This window comes from Vanacampus margaritifer, chromosome 1, assembly GCF_051991255.1.
Source record: "Vanacampus margaritifer isolate UIUO_Vmar chromosome 1, RoL_Vmar_1.0, whole genome shotgun sequence".
Taxonomy (NCBI): Eukaryota; Metazoa; Chordata; class Actinopteri; order Syngnathiformes; family Syngnathidae; genus Vanacampus; species Vanacampus margaritifer.
Window position 1 is genome coordinate 23,789,922 of NC_135432.1, and position 16,132 is coordinate 23,806,053.

At 38.6% G+C, this 16,132-nt stretch overlaps 1 protein-coding gene and 1 non-coding gene across 5 annotated transcripts in view; both read left to right on the forward strand.

Moving 5' to 3' along the window:
- Positions 1-14,783, forward strand: part of gpr153 (G protein-coupled receptor 153) — a 35,706-nt gene extending 20,923 nt beyond the window's left edge. For all 4 annotated transcript variants that reach the window (XM_077585548.1, XM_077585556.1, XM_077585566.1 and 1 more), the window contains 3 exons: positions 4,391-4,580; positions 6,294-6,478; positions 11,445-14,783. In XM_077585548.1, coding sequence (XP_077441674.1) covers positions 4,391-4,580; positions 6,294-6,478; positions 11,445-12,185 — 1,116 coding nt within the window. In that variant the 3' untranslated portion in view covers positions 12,186-14,783. The remainder of the gene's footprint in view (positions 1-4,390; positions 4,581-6,293; positions 6,479-11,444) is intronic.
- A 741-nt stretch (positions 14,784-15,524) lies between these two features.
- Positions 15,525-15,596, forward strand: trnam-cau (transfer RNA methionine (anticodon CAU)). Its single transcript has one exon. It is a non-coding gene; the product is annotated as a tRNA-Met (tRNA).
- The last annotated feature ends 536 nt before the right edge of the window (positions 15,597-16,132 follow it).

Below are 16,132 nucleotides of genomic sequence, written 5' to 3' on the forward strand. Positions count from 1 at the left end.
TGACAGCCACGCTTCCGTCAGCCTGCCCCAGGGCATCTATGGCTACTTAACTCATTCACTGCCATTGACGGCTATAGACGTCAAAAATTCATTTGAACTATTTCTATAAGTTTAACATTTTTTTTCACTTTAACAAGAGTATGAAAACCTAGAATTTTTTTTATTGTATATTTAGAACAGATATAAAATCGTGAGTTAACTAGTAAAGTCATGCAACAAATTTTAATCGCCTGATTTTTAATAATCTTTTCTTTTTTAAATCTTAAAAAAAAAAATGAAGAAAAAATTATTAAAAATTAGGGGTGTCAGGTGATTATTATTTTTTTAATTGTAATTAATCGCATGACTTCTCTAATTAACTGACGATTAATAAGAAATTTTATATCCGTTCTAAATGTGCAATAAAAAATTCTAGGTTTTCATATTCTTGTTAACAAAAGTGGAAAAAAATGTTAAACTAATAGAAATAGTTTAAAAAAAATTGACGTCTATAGGCGTCGATGGCAGTGAATAAGTCAAGTAGCTTACCGCCACCACAGTGTGAATGCAACCACTGTGTGAATGCAACCACTGTGAAGCCTCTTTGAGTGTCCAAAAAAGCGCTATATAAATCTAATGTATTATTATTGTTATTATTATTAAAATTCCTGGTATCAAAGAAACAAAACAATACAAAAAACACACGACAGACCTCATATCACCTGAAACAATGGACCGACCAAGACTAAAAGAAACCACTAAATCCAAGCAAAATGACGAGACAACGAGGCACACTTGGGCAAAACATGAGTGGCTGGAGTGAGCTGCGAGGGACAGGACTGATGAAAACCTAATGAGCAAGACAAAACATGACAAAACAGAATCCAATCAAAACAAAACAAAAGTCAACAAAACAAAATAAATTGGCCAAGTGATCGCTCGTTTCTCAAAAAACTTCGAGGTCGAGGCAAGTGCTTCGTTTCCATGAAGAAAGATGAGCTTAGTCCAAGATTATTTGTAGAAAAGATGTATTTAAGAAGGTTATTTAAGTTTAACAACGCAGCAATTTTCACATTGTGTTACACCAGTCTCCATTTTCTTCCAGTCAAGACTACAAGTGTGTATTTTTGGAGAAATGTCAAAATATCCATAAGATCAACATCAATTAAATGGTAGAAAAACATAGACAACATCAATGTATTTGAAAGTCGTATTATTTGAAATTATTCAACATGAATTATTTGTAGTATTACTGTATTTGAAAGTAGTCTAGGCTATACTGTACTGTATGTATGAAAGCATTATAGTCTTGGGGATGAGTTTTCTGTTGTAACCCACTGGAGGTGCGTTTCACATTTTGACTTCACTTTTGCCTTATAGCATTTCCCCCTTGACAACTGTCGACCATCTTGACAACTGTCTAACCAATAAAACTGACTGGAATGATAATAAAACGATTTGATGTTGAAATATCCCTATTTCCATTCCTCATTGTTTAGTGTTTGAGGTTTGCTTGGAAAGACATCAAACAAGGAGCTAATCATTGAACACAACACCCTGATGGTGATGTGGAAGCACGCCATGCTGCTTTATTATTTACATGAACCTAAATGTTCTTCCTCAGCCACATCTGAAAGTAGGCCAGGCTCAGTGCTTATGGATGATATGTGTATGTTTCCATGAAGTCACACAGTGGGCCTGTTTAAGTTTGGTTCAGAATGCAGGGGTCGTCTCCCCTCTTTAATAACAAGCATGTCACTATATCCACAACTTCCTGGGAACACGAGTCCTTGAAGCTCCCCGTCAGCGAATGAAGGAGCAAGGCTTTCTTTCAGCCTGTCACCATTTGGCTTGCAAATTCCAGCCTCGGGCTCTCATTCATTTTTTACTAGTCAATTCATCGAGTTTCCGGGCAGAACTGAGAGCGTGTAGCCGGCTTAAGACTGCTTACATGTGATACAAAAAGCCAGACCAGTAAGCCTGCATTCAGAGAATGTTCCGGGGCCTTGTTTGAGAGATTTGCTTGTCAAATGTGCTATTGTTACATAGTAGAGTAGACCAGTGGTTCACAAATGCGGGTATGTGAGATTTTAAAAAATATTTAAAAAGCATATGTAAATAGATCAGAAAAATGTATATTCACAAATTAATTTTATATTTAGTAGGCTATTCAATTTCAGTATCCTAAAAAGCCAGCATCTCCCCCATACCAGAATGGTTCGACCCAACTTGTCATGTACCACCTAGAATGACCTGTCAATCACTTGAAAACTTTATTTAAAATTCAGTTTATAATTTATTTTTGAGAACAGAGCTTTATTATGATCCCAAAGGATGACACGTAATATTGATAATATTTTTTATGTGCACACATATTTATTTATAATTAAATTAATTATATCTCGCCTTCTGTGGGCTCCGTTGCCATTTGCCTACGACGGCGCACTGGAAGCCGAGCAATAACAACTTACTTGACAAATAGCTCAACTTTTTCGCTCTCGTTTCCTTCATTGACTCAGCAGACCATTTCGCTGCTGTGCACACTTTTGACTGACGATATCCGGTTCGTTACAGTGTTTGAAGCAAAAAAAGAAGAAGCTAGATTTCATTTCATGCAATAAATGTCTGAGTTGTAACTATTTTTCAATGTTTATTACCGATATTTGATTATTATTTTTGTTGTACTGTTTGCATTTGTTATTTTAGACTTGACTTGACTGGATAACCGATATGTAGTTTTATATGCACTTTCTTTAGATTTACTTTGACTTTTTTATGATTTAGATAATAAAGGTTAATTTTTATTTTTACCAAATATGAATGGAATATATAACAAGTAGAGAATATGCTTCATTATTGTGGCACTGCTGCTCAAAGCCAAGTGAAGATGTCACGTTCCTTTGGGCACCACAGCTGCTATTTAGCAGTCAGAAAGATTCAGGATGCTGGCAAGTTAGTTTGTGTGAGTTCAATTGAATTCTTCTGGTTTGCTGTTTTGGAATGCACTCTATGTACGGGCCACGGCAACCTTGTTTAGTTTGAGGAAAGTAATGCTTTACTGTACTGCAGTGTGTTTTGAATATAATGTATAAGGTATCATGTGTGTGATGTAAATAGATGGGGTCATAGTGATGGATGCTTATGTTTAGTGACAGAACAAAATCAACAAAATTGCTCTCCTGACCAAATATAATGAACTATTTAAATGCAGGGAAGAACAAACACACAAATAAATGTTCTCGGAGGCTCATTTACATTTTTGTGATGATTCACGCACTCCGCAATAGATTTGTGGTGGGAGCAAAATTGGATTTTACATTTGGAAGGTCCATAAAGATTCAAAAGAAAACATTTTTTATAGCACGTATTATATTGCCTGAGTTTGTGATCAAGCACTATATTTTGAAATGAAGTGTTTGTCATGTAAATTTAAGTTAATGAATAAGTTAAGTTATATCATACACATCTGATCCCACTGAGAAACACCATAGTATTATTCAAACCCTAATAAATGGGAGTAATGTCATATACAGGCTTCATAGCGCTTGTCATAAACACTCATGATAATAAACATAGAGATGCATTGTCCTAGTAGTGTAGGTAATTGTATGCCATTGATGAAAGATTGCTATGAGACGTGGCAAATTGATTTAATGACACTTTAGAGTCTTCAGTGAACTTGACATGCATGTTTTTGGAATGTGGGTGGAAGTCGGCATACTGGGTCAGCATGCGTATTACTGGACATGTCTCCAAGGGCGGCCAATGGGGCGGTGACCCTGGGCATCCACCTGAAGAGGGAAATCCACAGCACTTCTCCTTCCCCTTGATGACAAAAATTTGTCGGGTAATGTCCGTCGCAAAAAAGTCGCATGCTGAAGGGGAATACAGCTGCAATTGAGGGGTATGAATGCACCCGGTTGGGGTTTCAATTTAGGGTTTCAAACTAGGGTTAGGGTTTCAAATTAGAGTAAAGGTTTCAAATTAGGACTTTAAACTAGGGTTAGTGTTTTAACTCAGGGCTTTCAATGAGTTAGAGTCACGAAGTAGGGTTTTAAACTGGGTTTAGGTTTTCCTCACAATAGAGTTTAAATCAGGATTTCAAGCCAGAGTTTTCTGCATTTGGTCATGCACGTGACATTCGAAAGGCGAGCCTTTGTGATGTCATTGTCAATCGACGACAAGTGGCAAGATGGCTGCTCCCTGAGATGGATTTTCTTTTTTTACGCGTGGATGGAATATGTAATAAATTAACTGAGAATGATCAGTGGCTGTTTTATTGCTTTCATCATGCCAAAAGCGATGCAAATGTACTAATTATTGTTTTGAATACAAACGATGGATTTTTTTTAATGCATTGCAACAGTCATGTAGTCAAGTCGCGTGTTTCTTCTGGTTTTGCTGTGCACAGGTGGTGAGCTTTGCCAGTCTGAAGTTTGACCGCTCTTACAACTGGATGGTTCTGTGTGTGCTCTGGTGCTCCATTGTGCAGTCCATCCTGCTGCCCATGTTCCTGTGGGCCTGCGACCGCTATCGGGCCGACATCCGCATGGTGTGGGACAAGTGCGTGGCCATCATGTCCAATGACGAGGTGGACGAGGGTAAGCCCCCCCCCCCCCCCCCACATTCAGATGTCCTTTCCACCTCCCATCCCACCTTCCTAGCATCCTTTTTCACCCTTCCTTTGATCCAAAGATCCAATGTGGTGGATGAGTCCTGTTTCTGAAGGCCTGAACCTAGGACCATGTCCAATGTCTTCATTGTAGATCACTGAATTGTTTTTTTGTTTTTTTAAACATGGCCACAAAACTGTTTTCACATTGTTTGTGTCAGCCAATGTTTTTATTTTGCTAATGTTTTATTGTTTAGTCAATTAATTTTAGGTGTTCGCTATCTGTCCACTTCCTCGGTGGCCTTTTAAGTTAGTGGAAATTAATGAAATCCAGATACAGTATAATCATTAACATGTGATGCATAGAATTTAAATTGAATTAAAAAGTGCATTTAACTTAGCTGGTAAATATCTGAAGAGGCGCAGTTACTTTGCATATGGTGGAGTTTGATGATGTTTGTAGTATTGTAGAAATGGAAGTGAGTAATTTTATTTATTTATGAAATCAATGGTCAGATATTATCATGTGACCACAAAGTATCTCTTGACTAAGCATCTATGTGGTCCGAATTTGCTAGTGAGTACTGCTGTAATTTGCTTCCTCGTGCACATGAGCACCATGTAAAAAAAAAAAAAGAAAAAGTGAGTTGAGTGATTGCCATACAAAGGCCATATTTACCTCGCAGCACTTTATTCACTCCATTGCATTTAATATGGGTTATTTTGGCCCACAACAACAGGACGATCAAATGAATGGTGCCCATTTATTTGGAAGGACATGAAAACTGAGAAATAGAAAAGCACTTTTTTATGCCATCATGCTCATATTAGCCTCAAGTCACAAAGAGATGCCCCACGTTTTGTTTATTTTTTTCTTCTGGATACAACACTGAATTAAGATAGAGTTTATTCTGTTTTTGTTTTATAGTCGGACTGACACTTTGTAACAAAATCAACTTGCGGTCATAGGATTGTATTATAATTTTGTTGGAAACGATTGTGTGGACTAACAACATATGCTTATTAGCATTTTGTCTGATGTTTGAAGTGGATCTTCATCCCACACAATCCTCCTTCCCCCTGCCCTTTTTTTCCTGTCATTTACCTTTCAAACATTTTTAGCCCCCTGGTGTCCTCCGTCAGAACTGCATGTTGTCTAGTTGGGGGTCATGTAACAACAACACCGGGTAGCTAATATTTTGTGTGATAATTAACACCTCCAGTTCTCTGCTTTCTTTTTCCAGAGGGCTTGCCATGTATAACTCATCACAGTTGTATGTATAAGGATTGTTTCCTGTTTTTTTGTTTTGTTTTGTTTTGTTTCTTCTAAGCTGCTGACTTGCATGCCCACCTGCCTGTGCAAAAAGAAAAAAAAATCTGCTATCTTTCATCCCTTTGGCACAGTTTTCCCTCAAATGCAGCATTTTACAGCCAAGCTCAGCACATCCTAAATTAACTTGAATGCTCTAATTGGGAAGATGGAGGGGTGTTTTTTTTGTGTTGATTTCTGCATTCAAAAAGCATTTCAAGAGCAAGCCATTTTGATTTAAAGTTAGTCTCGCAGGACAAAGTCAAAGCAAGAGGCAAACCAAATCAGAAAGCAATTGAACTTGTCTCTATTATCTATTCGTCTGTCTGTGTGTCTGTCTTGTGAGTCCGTTGCTATCTAACCCTGACGCTCGTGCTTTTCTGCACTTTGTAGAAAACAGCCAAGATGGAGGAATTCATGTCGACTTAATATATGACAGACCATATGACTATAGCTCAGCGCCTGAAATCGTGACCGTAGACCGTAATGCCCAGTATGAGTTCTCAACCTTAGAAAGGGGGGTCCCGCAAGGGTATCCAATGAGGGAACAGCAGGAAGATAAAATGCAGTATTTGCAGGTATATTCTTTTATTGATTTTCTTCTTTTCTTTTTACTTGATCACATGACCTCTTTTGAATGACACTTCATTGCTAATGTGCATGGTCAAATGGCATTGTGGCCCTTAACAGACATTGTGATGCTATCAGATGTGCCATGTGATATGTACGTGTATGTGTGTGCGTTTGTCTTTTTGCTTTCTACCTGATTCTGACCAAAATGTATTCTGGCTGTCAAATGTTTGCTAATTAAGGCCATTGGCACGCACATCAACACAATGTGAAGACGCAGTCGGTGTAAAGGTTTCTGGGCCATTTGCTTTTATGCACCACCACAATTATTTGAAATAAAACAATCAAGGTGAGATTGAAGTGAACACTTTTAGCTTTAGTTTAAAAGGTTTTACTAAAGTATGGCATTCAACATTCAGGAAGTAGTGTACAGTGAAATAATTCTTCTTTTAGGGGCCAAGCAGCAACTGATCTGACTTCATCATTATGATGAGTCAATGAAAAACGACAGGAAGCAATCCAAAGAACACCTCATTTAGGACTTGAGCCAACTAGTCAGTGAAGTTGCTAATCACGTTTTTATGGCATTGCCAATTTGGAGAGGGCCTTTGAGCTGCCTGTCTGCCATTACCTGTGAACTATAACAGCAGCACAAGGTCCGGCCAACAATTTCTTCATTCGTCTGTGCATGTCCGATTGTACAAAAATAAACCAATTGTGGAAGAGAATCATGAAGAAACAGGGAAATGATTAATTTTCCGGTTTGTTAAAGGGGAACATGTACAGGTGTCCTATACTTTAATGAGCATAATGGTGAGTTGTATTGTTAATAATTCATTGTCATGATTCTGAGCCTTTCCGTTAAAATATGTTAATATATAAAACTGCTGGTCAGCAAAAAAAAAAAAAAAGAGTTGGAGATGGCTGTATTGTACTGAAAAAAATCAATGACGTCATTGCTTAATCAACTTTGACGTGACTTATCAGCAACGAGAAATAAGATATATTGTGCATAAATGTCTGTCAAATGCCATATTCATATCAAATTTTGGCTGTTTTAATAATGGTGGTGTATAAAAACAATCCACGCTGCTTTTCAGATGTCATACAGCCTTCTAGGGCAACTCAACAAACCCTGATCATCATTTTTGGAATTTCATAATAAATTATTTAGGCAAACTTGTAATGCTGGCCTTGTATAATACATCAGAGTCACTCTGAAGCGATATGTCGGGCAAACGAGAACTGATGAAATTGACTGGCCTAGAAGACTGTTGATGATGTAACTTGGGAGAAAAGTTACTCTTACTTTTTCTTCTTCTTCATTTTTGCTTTTCATTTTTACAAATGCATCTCAACGCCGTGCCATCTTTGTCAATTTAACAAGAGCTTTGGTGCCGGTTTGCAGTCCCAGCAACGTACTTTTTTACTTGGGCCATTTCATTGGTTGTTAGATAGCAAAAGAAGTTGACATGGATGACATCTTCATTGAATGAAACAGAGATGTATACAGTAGCCATCACTTCATCCATACTTCATCCATTGTTTGTGTTTAATATTACACTCAGTATAATAAACGAACGAGTAGCACTATAAGACAATTATATATTAAATAGTTAAGGAGCACATTCACGAGATAATATTATTTTCCTTCAATTTAAACTTATATTTATCTATCAATTGTACAATAAAACCAATGTGACTTTTTTTCTCTCAAATTATTTGGTGCTTGTACACCCCCCCCCCCCCACCACGTGTCTTGCATTTCACGCCATGACTTGTCATGCTTGTGCTGCCCTCTGCTGTGGAGTCCCTCACACTGCTACTGTATCGTCTGCTGTCTCACCTTTTCTCTGAATTTCACCAAAAAAGCCACCACAAGGGTGCAGGCTGACATGAGCCTTGTGAATATGACGTCAGCTTGACAAACGCCTTCCTTCTCTTGCATAAGTTATCAGGGCAGAATGGAATGTGAGTACATTATGTAAGAAGAAAAAATACACAATTGCTGTATATATAATATATTACAAACTGACCGGCCACAATGTGAGGAACACTTGCACAATCTAATGAGATCCATTGCGGGAGCTCTATGGAAAATTCTTGATGTGACTTGGGAAAAAAATAGTTCATTATTATGTTACTTGTTCTTATATACTCATCTTAATGTCAATGTCTTATATTTTGGTTGAATGTGTAAAGTCAGAATGTTCTATTATCTCCAATAGTGACTCCCAACATTTAGGCCTGTTGTTGAGCCAAGGCAAATACTTAAGATGAGAAAAATCACTCTCTGCCATCTTGTGGAAGCATGTTTAATTGTTCAGCCCGTCATGACAGGACATGTTGCTAGCAAATATGTGCAACGGCACATTGCTTGAGAGTCACTGCTCTCTGCATTAGATTGTGTAAATGCTCTTCAAGTTGTGGCCATAAATTCAATCTATATACAGTATTATATATATTTAATTTATATTTAAGTTCCAAGCATGAGGAAGAAAATATCCACGAACAGCATGTAAAAATCCCAGTGCAACATTTTAATTATCTGTGTTTCACACACAACTCGCTCCTGGGTGAAATCTCAGGATGACTTAAAAGTGAACTACAACCTTTACAGGTACATTTATTTGACATTTGCTGACCTTTAAATGCACGTCATACTGTTCAATGTTTTCACACAACATGGACTTTAGCGTCAAAATTCACATGTTTGATCCATGAAAAAGGACGTCCACTTGTATGTCTTTCTGTGACTCCTCCAGTCTATCTGTTGCAAGATGCTGATGACACTCTCAGCTCAGTGGCCACTTGAGAACATCTCGCACAGTTGATCAACTGTCTTCAAAGTGTCAAATGAGAACAGCATCACGAAGAAGACTGTTTCTTTAAATCAGGGCCCAGATGACTAATTGGCCAGCCGATTATGTCGGTCAATATTAGGCATTTAAAAAAAATAAAAAATGTCTGGAGTTTTGCCGATTAAACACTGATATAATTGTACTTTATCATGCAACATTGAATGCTGTTCAGTAGGTGTGGGCAAGAAGTAAAGGACTTTAATATGTTAATTGACACACTCTATTTGCTAACTCAATTTGGGTGTTGTCTGTATGGCTCTCAATGTGATTTTTTTTTTTTTTTTTTAAAGAAGTCCTGAATTATTGAACAGTTGGACATGTGCATTGTTTTGAGACAGCCAAGTTATTCTGTAAAGGTAATAGTGCATTTTAGGTTCATTCTGAAATTTGAACAGAAAGTCCAAAGACCCCAAAGGCTTTGTGAGTGGAGTACTGGTCGATAACTAATCGTGAAACTGTGCATTCTTAGGGTTGGGGAATATAATAACATATTATAATGAAACTGTATTTTGTCACAGTGACATCTAAAAAGGTATCAAATGTGATGTGCAGTGCGACAATGTATGGAAAGCAGTTTGAGCATTTATTTGATATCCTTGATAATTTGCTAGAATCTCACTACTTGAATAACTTGTCTTGCAAGTAATGTTTTTAGTTAGCTTAGTTTAGCTTTTGGTAACTTTTTTTCAGGACAACTTTAACGCCATAATAGTAGCTAAATCATGTTACACATAAAGCAAACTGTGCTCTAGTTGACAACTGGTTCTGATACTTAGTGACATACAATTCTAGTTAAGATTTTGCAATTAAGTAGTAGCACAAAAATGCCAATTAGTGCACTGTTTTGCCTCACTTGTACGCAGAAATTTTAAATGTTGAAATGTTAAATTACACTAATAGAAAGTAGTAGTTGTGTTACTATAGTATGCTACTGAATCGTCTTACTGGTGTGGACAAAGAGTGTACTGCATGGACCTTAAGATGAATATTGAATAAATGTATCATTGATCTTTACTGCAGGCCAAAAGTAGTGGAGGGGAAAAAAACATTACTAGTAAGACACAGTCATTCGACTAGTGCTAGTTGTTCAGCTAGTGCGCTTGCTAATGGACCTTAACTGGATATCAAGGCTATGGGAATAAATGCCCTCACGCAGGGGTCACCAACTTTTTTGAAACGGAGAGATTTTTCTGAATAAAAGGGCTACCAGTTTGAAACACACTTCTGAAATAACGTGTGCTCAAATCATCTTTAATAATCTTACTGTTATATTATTAATGAATGGTGTTAATTATGTGAGGTAAGTCAAGATCATTTTACTCATTCACTGCCATTGATGGCTATAGACGTCAAAAATTGATTTGAACTATTTCTATTAGTTAAAAAAAAAATCCACTTTTGTTAATTTCCTTTTTTTAATCTTTTCTATTTTTTTTAAAAAAGAAGAAGAAAAGATTATTAAAAATTAGGGCATCAGCCAATTACAATTTTAAATTGTAATTAATCGCATGACTTCACTAGTTGTTTTTTTAATTAATAAAAAAAGAAAAGATCAAAAAAAAGAAAAGATTATTAAAAATTTGGTGCGTCAGGCGATTAAAATTTGTAATCGTAATTAATTGCATGACTTCACTAGTTAACTCACGATTAATCACAAATTTTATATCTGTTCTAAATGTACAATAAAGCAAAATTTCTACATTTTAATACTCTTGTTAACAAAAGTGGGGAAAAAACGAATGGAAATAGTTCAAATGATTTTTTCACGTCTATAGCCGTCAATGGCAGTGAAAGTTAAATGATCTTTACCTACCTCACATAATTAACACCATTCACATTGCACAACAACATATGCAAACGTGTATGAATATCAAGAGTTACACACAATGTTTTCCAAATTGTCTACAACATTCCTCGGAAATCACAATATTCTTAGAACAGACTCGCGGGCTACTCATTTTGCTCACTGGGGGCTGCCTGGTGCCCGCGGGCACCACATTGGTGACCCCTGCGTGGAACAAACGTCTCGTCTCGTCTTGTCTTGACGTTGACAGCCCGTAGCCACGCATGCACTCACGAGTGCGGCGTTTGTTATTTTATCTCTCGCATCCAGGTGCCCCCTACAAGAAGATACTCCCACGACGAAACCGACATGTGGACCAGCGACCGGATTCCCCCCTCCTACCTTCCCAGGTGGGGCTCCAGCGAGGACATTATAGTGAGTGGCCGCTACAGCTCCACCTTGCCGCGCCGCGAGAGGCGCAGGAACAGCCTGGTCTCCTACCACGAGGAGAGCCACCATCATCATCATCATCACCGGCACCTTCATCGCAAGCGGAGGCGCTCTGAGGACACGTACTCCCTCAAGCACCTGCCACGAGTGGCGTACGACTACCGCGACGACGACCCGCGCTGCTTCAGCCGCGACGAGGTCATCAACTTTATCGACGAGACGCCGCTGCCGAGCCCCAGGAAGAGCCCACGGCGCGCGTCTTGCAGCGTCGCCCTCATCCCCAGCGTGTACGAGCGCCACGCCGTCATCCTGCCCCACTTTGCGCTCACGGACTTCGAACGCGAGCCTCAAGCGCTCAGGCGCCTCTCGGAACGCAAAAGCAGCGCGAGGAGCTCGCCCGACGGGACGAGCGGCCACGGGAGCTCCGGGAATGGGGGGAGGGAGGTGGGCTCCCGACGGACTTGCGGGTCCAGGGCGGGTGCCGCGGCCGACTGGGCCCAGCACAAGCAACCGAGCTTGGGGGAAGGTAAAAGAGGCACAAACAGTTTTGTAAGCACACGATCGGCTTCCTCTTCGGGATATATCACCTTTCACTCGGACTCTGTTGGCTCCGCTTCCTGAAACAACATCATTTCCCTCTAAATTGTGATACTTTTCTTTTCATCACTCAAGCTTTGACTGGCCTTATTAAAATTTGTGCATCCACTGTTTAACCCTCCTGTTAGGCCTGTTTGCATGTTTAAATCGTAAAAATACAATTTAAAAAAAACAACGCTGAATTTCTTGCTCCCAGGAAAGAAATTAAAATGAGTTATACATGTTCATAGTGATGCAGCAAATGAAGCTTCATGAATATTTTTTCTCCTCTAGGTGCTGCTCTTGGGTTAAAGAAAAAGGGTAACGCAATGTAAACTGATGAAATTTCCAGTGTATCATTAAAACCAGAATGCCGTCTAGAGGAGTCCAAAAAACATCGCAAGTGCTTCATGACGCTTCATTTATCCATCACTACGTAACGTTCAGAAAGGCACTGTGCGCTGATAGTTATATTAACGTGATTGATTACCATGACGTGCATGACCCTGATTCTGAGCCAAAGCACCCATTTTGCATTCACTCTTCTTAAAATTGCTGGGTCAAAAGTAACTCAAATTGGGTGAAATAGCTTACCCAGTGCTTGGTCCAAAAGCTGGGTTATTTCCAGTGCATTGAGTTGAGGATTTGACCCAGCATGTTAGGTTAAGATTTTGATCTTCCATGGAATTTACAGTAATGATTGTTGGGACTCATTCGTACACAGCATATTGTGCAGTGGTTGAACCTCGTTATACAGAAAACATAAAGACCTTTTGCACATTATGTTCAGTTTTGGCACAGTGCAAGGGTAAAGAATGTATGTCTTCTCTTGTTTCTAAAGGTAGTTTCAATATAGAATACAGGTGTACCTCCTGTATTTTATACGGAAACATGTCTGTTCAACCTGCAACATCAGTAGTCTTTTTTTTTTCTAAGGGAGGCCATAGAAAAGAGTAATAGAAGTGAATAGAACGAATTATTATGCTACATAAACACATGGCATCTGTTACTGCTTTGGTTCCATCTGAAGAGACTGTTCAATTTCACGTGACTTGATTGATCTAAACTAGGCATGTGGCCAGAGCACCAAAGCAGTTACACTTCTTGCCCATTACCTAATATGGTCTGAGTCGGAACCGTAATCCTCACCCCATATTATATAATTCCACATTATTTAATTAGCATGAATTGGATGATAAATAACTAGATTAGAACAACGGCAGAGGAAAAATTGTGGCAATCTTACATGGGCCACGCAAAAATGACGTGGTGGGCCAGATGTGGCCCACGGGCCTTGAGTTTGACAACTTAATCATATGAAAATTGGACATGAAACTCAATATGAAATCTGAGCCTGTTGAGCAATTAGCTGATGTACTCAGACAAAGTCATGTCTTTTTTTCTGTTAAATGAATGGCAACAGGTGAAAGTGGATCATTTCCCATGGCACCCTCATGATCTTTCATGATCACTGACAAAAGGTACGTGGGCCGGTGTTACAGATGAAATGTAATGGGAATTAGTGTGTGATGTTTAAAACACAAAACCTAAACAGCAGAAGAAGTTGTATTCTGTTTAACAAGACATCTTTTGATTTAAAAAAAAAAAAAAAGTTTTAAAGAAAATAACAGGAGGGTTAACTTTCCATCGCCACTTAATCATGATCATTGTGAAATGACGCCTCTTTACATTTCACAATCGTCATTGAGGACATTTTGATTTTGTTCCAGCACCGAAACACGAGTGAATTCTTTTAGATGACGTTCACATCTTTATGCTCTTTGATGTTGTTACCTGTAAAATGCTGATGATATACATGCAGTAAGTACATCGAGGGGCCGGACATAATAGGGATATTTTCACTCAACATTTTTTCTTGTATTATTGTACAGCAGATTTTGTTTCTGGATAGATTTGTTCCTGCTTATTATCCCTGGACAGCCTAATACATTGTTCATGTTTATTTTGGTAATGATGTACAACTTGTTCCCAAACTGTGCAAAAATATTTTTCAAGTTAAGTAAGAGCGAGGGACCCGAATTGCTTATGAGTTACGACAAAGTTAAAGCAACTTTCAAATCAGGTTGGGAATGTGCCACCATTTAAAATATTTTACAGTTATCAAAATAGTGCACTGATAAATCATTTCCATGTGAAAGGTTGGGAAAAAAAAGGTCAAACAGAGCACAGTCAAATACTGCACAGCTTGCAGGCTGACTAAATGTAGCAACGCTTTAATGGGGACATTGCACATAAATTGCAAGCGATGACAAAAATAGAAAAGTATAGCAATGAAAAGATGTGACCGCTGGCAAAGAAGTTGCACAACAACATATGCAAACGTATATGAATATCAAGAGTTACACACAATGTTTTCCAATAGTTGCACGTTTGTCCATCAGCAATTGTCTTATCCAACGTTTTCTTAATTGTCTTCTATTAGTGCACATTTGTTATTGCATTATCATCAAATCACATTCCCCCTTCATAGACCTTTGACCTTTCTATTGTATTTACAATCTGAATATCTGATTTTGTAACATATTCAAAGATGTATGAGTCGATGAATGATGTTTAATTGTTATGAGATTACTTTGTTTGAAAAAGGTTTTGACTGATTAAATTCACAAGGTTATTCAAGTGCATGCGTGTGTGTGCGTGCGCCTTTTTTTTATCTCTTCAATTTTTTTTTAAGCATGAACTTCAACTAAATTAGGCTTGCAATGCAGAGTTGGGGTTTCAAGACTGAGTTAAGGTTCAAATTCGAGTGGTTTAGTAATAGGGTTTCAAGTCCAGGTTAGTGTTTAATAGATAAAGTTTTAATTGGCCGACAGTCAAGGTTTGGGTTTGAAAGCATAGGTTTTGAGTGTGGTTTAGTTCTTCAAATAAAACTTAGGGGTTTTAAGGTTTTAAGGCATTAGGTTTGAAGTGATGGTTTCAAGTCTTGATCTCAAATTAGGTTTCCAAGACAACAATTTAGTTTGAAGTCAAAGTTTTCATCCTGTGGCCCCTGCCTTCAACAACAAAATAGTACAGTGCCTTATACCGCTTATCCTCACTACGGTCGCGGGAGGGCGCTGTAGCTTATCCCAGTATGCAAGCTAATCGCAGGGCACACTGCGACGAACAAGAATTCACACTCACACCTATAGAGAATAGAGTACAGTACTCAAATAAACTACATGCATGTTTTTGGGAACGTGGGAAGAAACCGAAGAAAACTCACGAAGGGACAGGAGGACATGACATCATGTAAACTCCACACTGAATTGGGGCTAAAAGATCTCGGATTGGAAAAGTACACAGTCATGTCTTCACATGAATGAAAGCACAGCTGATACAACGTCTGTGAATAAAAATGTTTATTCTTCTCCTACTGACATCAGCAGAGTGGCGCAGCGGAAGCGTGCTGGGCCCATAACCCAGAGGTCGATGGATCGAAACCATCCTCTGCTATTTTTATGTTATGGATAAAATGCCATATTTCCATCACCTGACTATAAATACCACGAAACATATTTCATAAATCTTGTGACAACTTATGCTGTGTGAAAATTAATGACCAATGTCAGAAAAGCAGAATTTGTACGAGTGTGCAATTCGTTGGGTTCCGTATATCGTGCCTCGTGCGTTTTTAATTGACATTTAACATCCCAACTTCATTAGAATCAAAAATCAGGGTTGGGCGATACAGGACAAAATATATCAACAATCAATTAGTTATGTACAGAATTTGACATTAACTTTTTTTTGCCCACAGGATGAAACATTTTCTATGATTTGTGTCGGGGGTGGGATGGCGAAAAGAAAATCAGGAAGGGTTTTTTTTTTTTTGCGAGGAAGCGTGGAGGGGGGGCCCCAAGCATGCTGAAGCATCCCACTTCCGCGTGGGCCGCCGATGTGAGAGGCAAGTGGGCGTGGGAGCGATTCTCCTCGCTGCAAGGTGCTGTCAGTGCAGGGCCATCAAAAAGGCACGCACACACTTTATGACG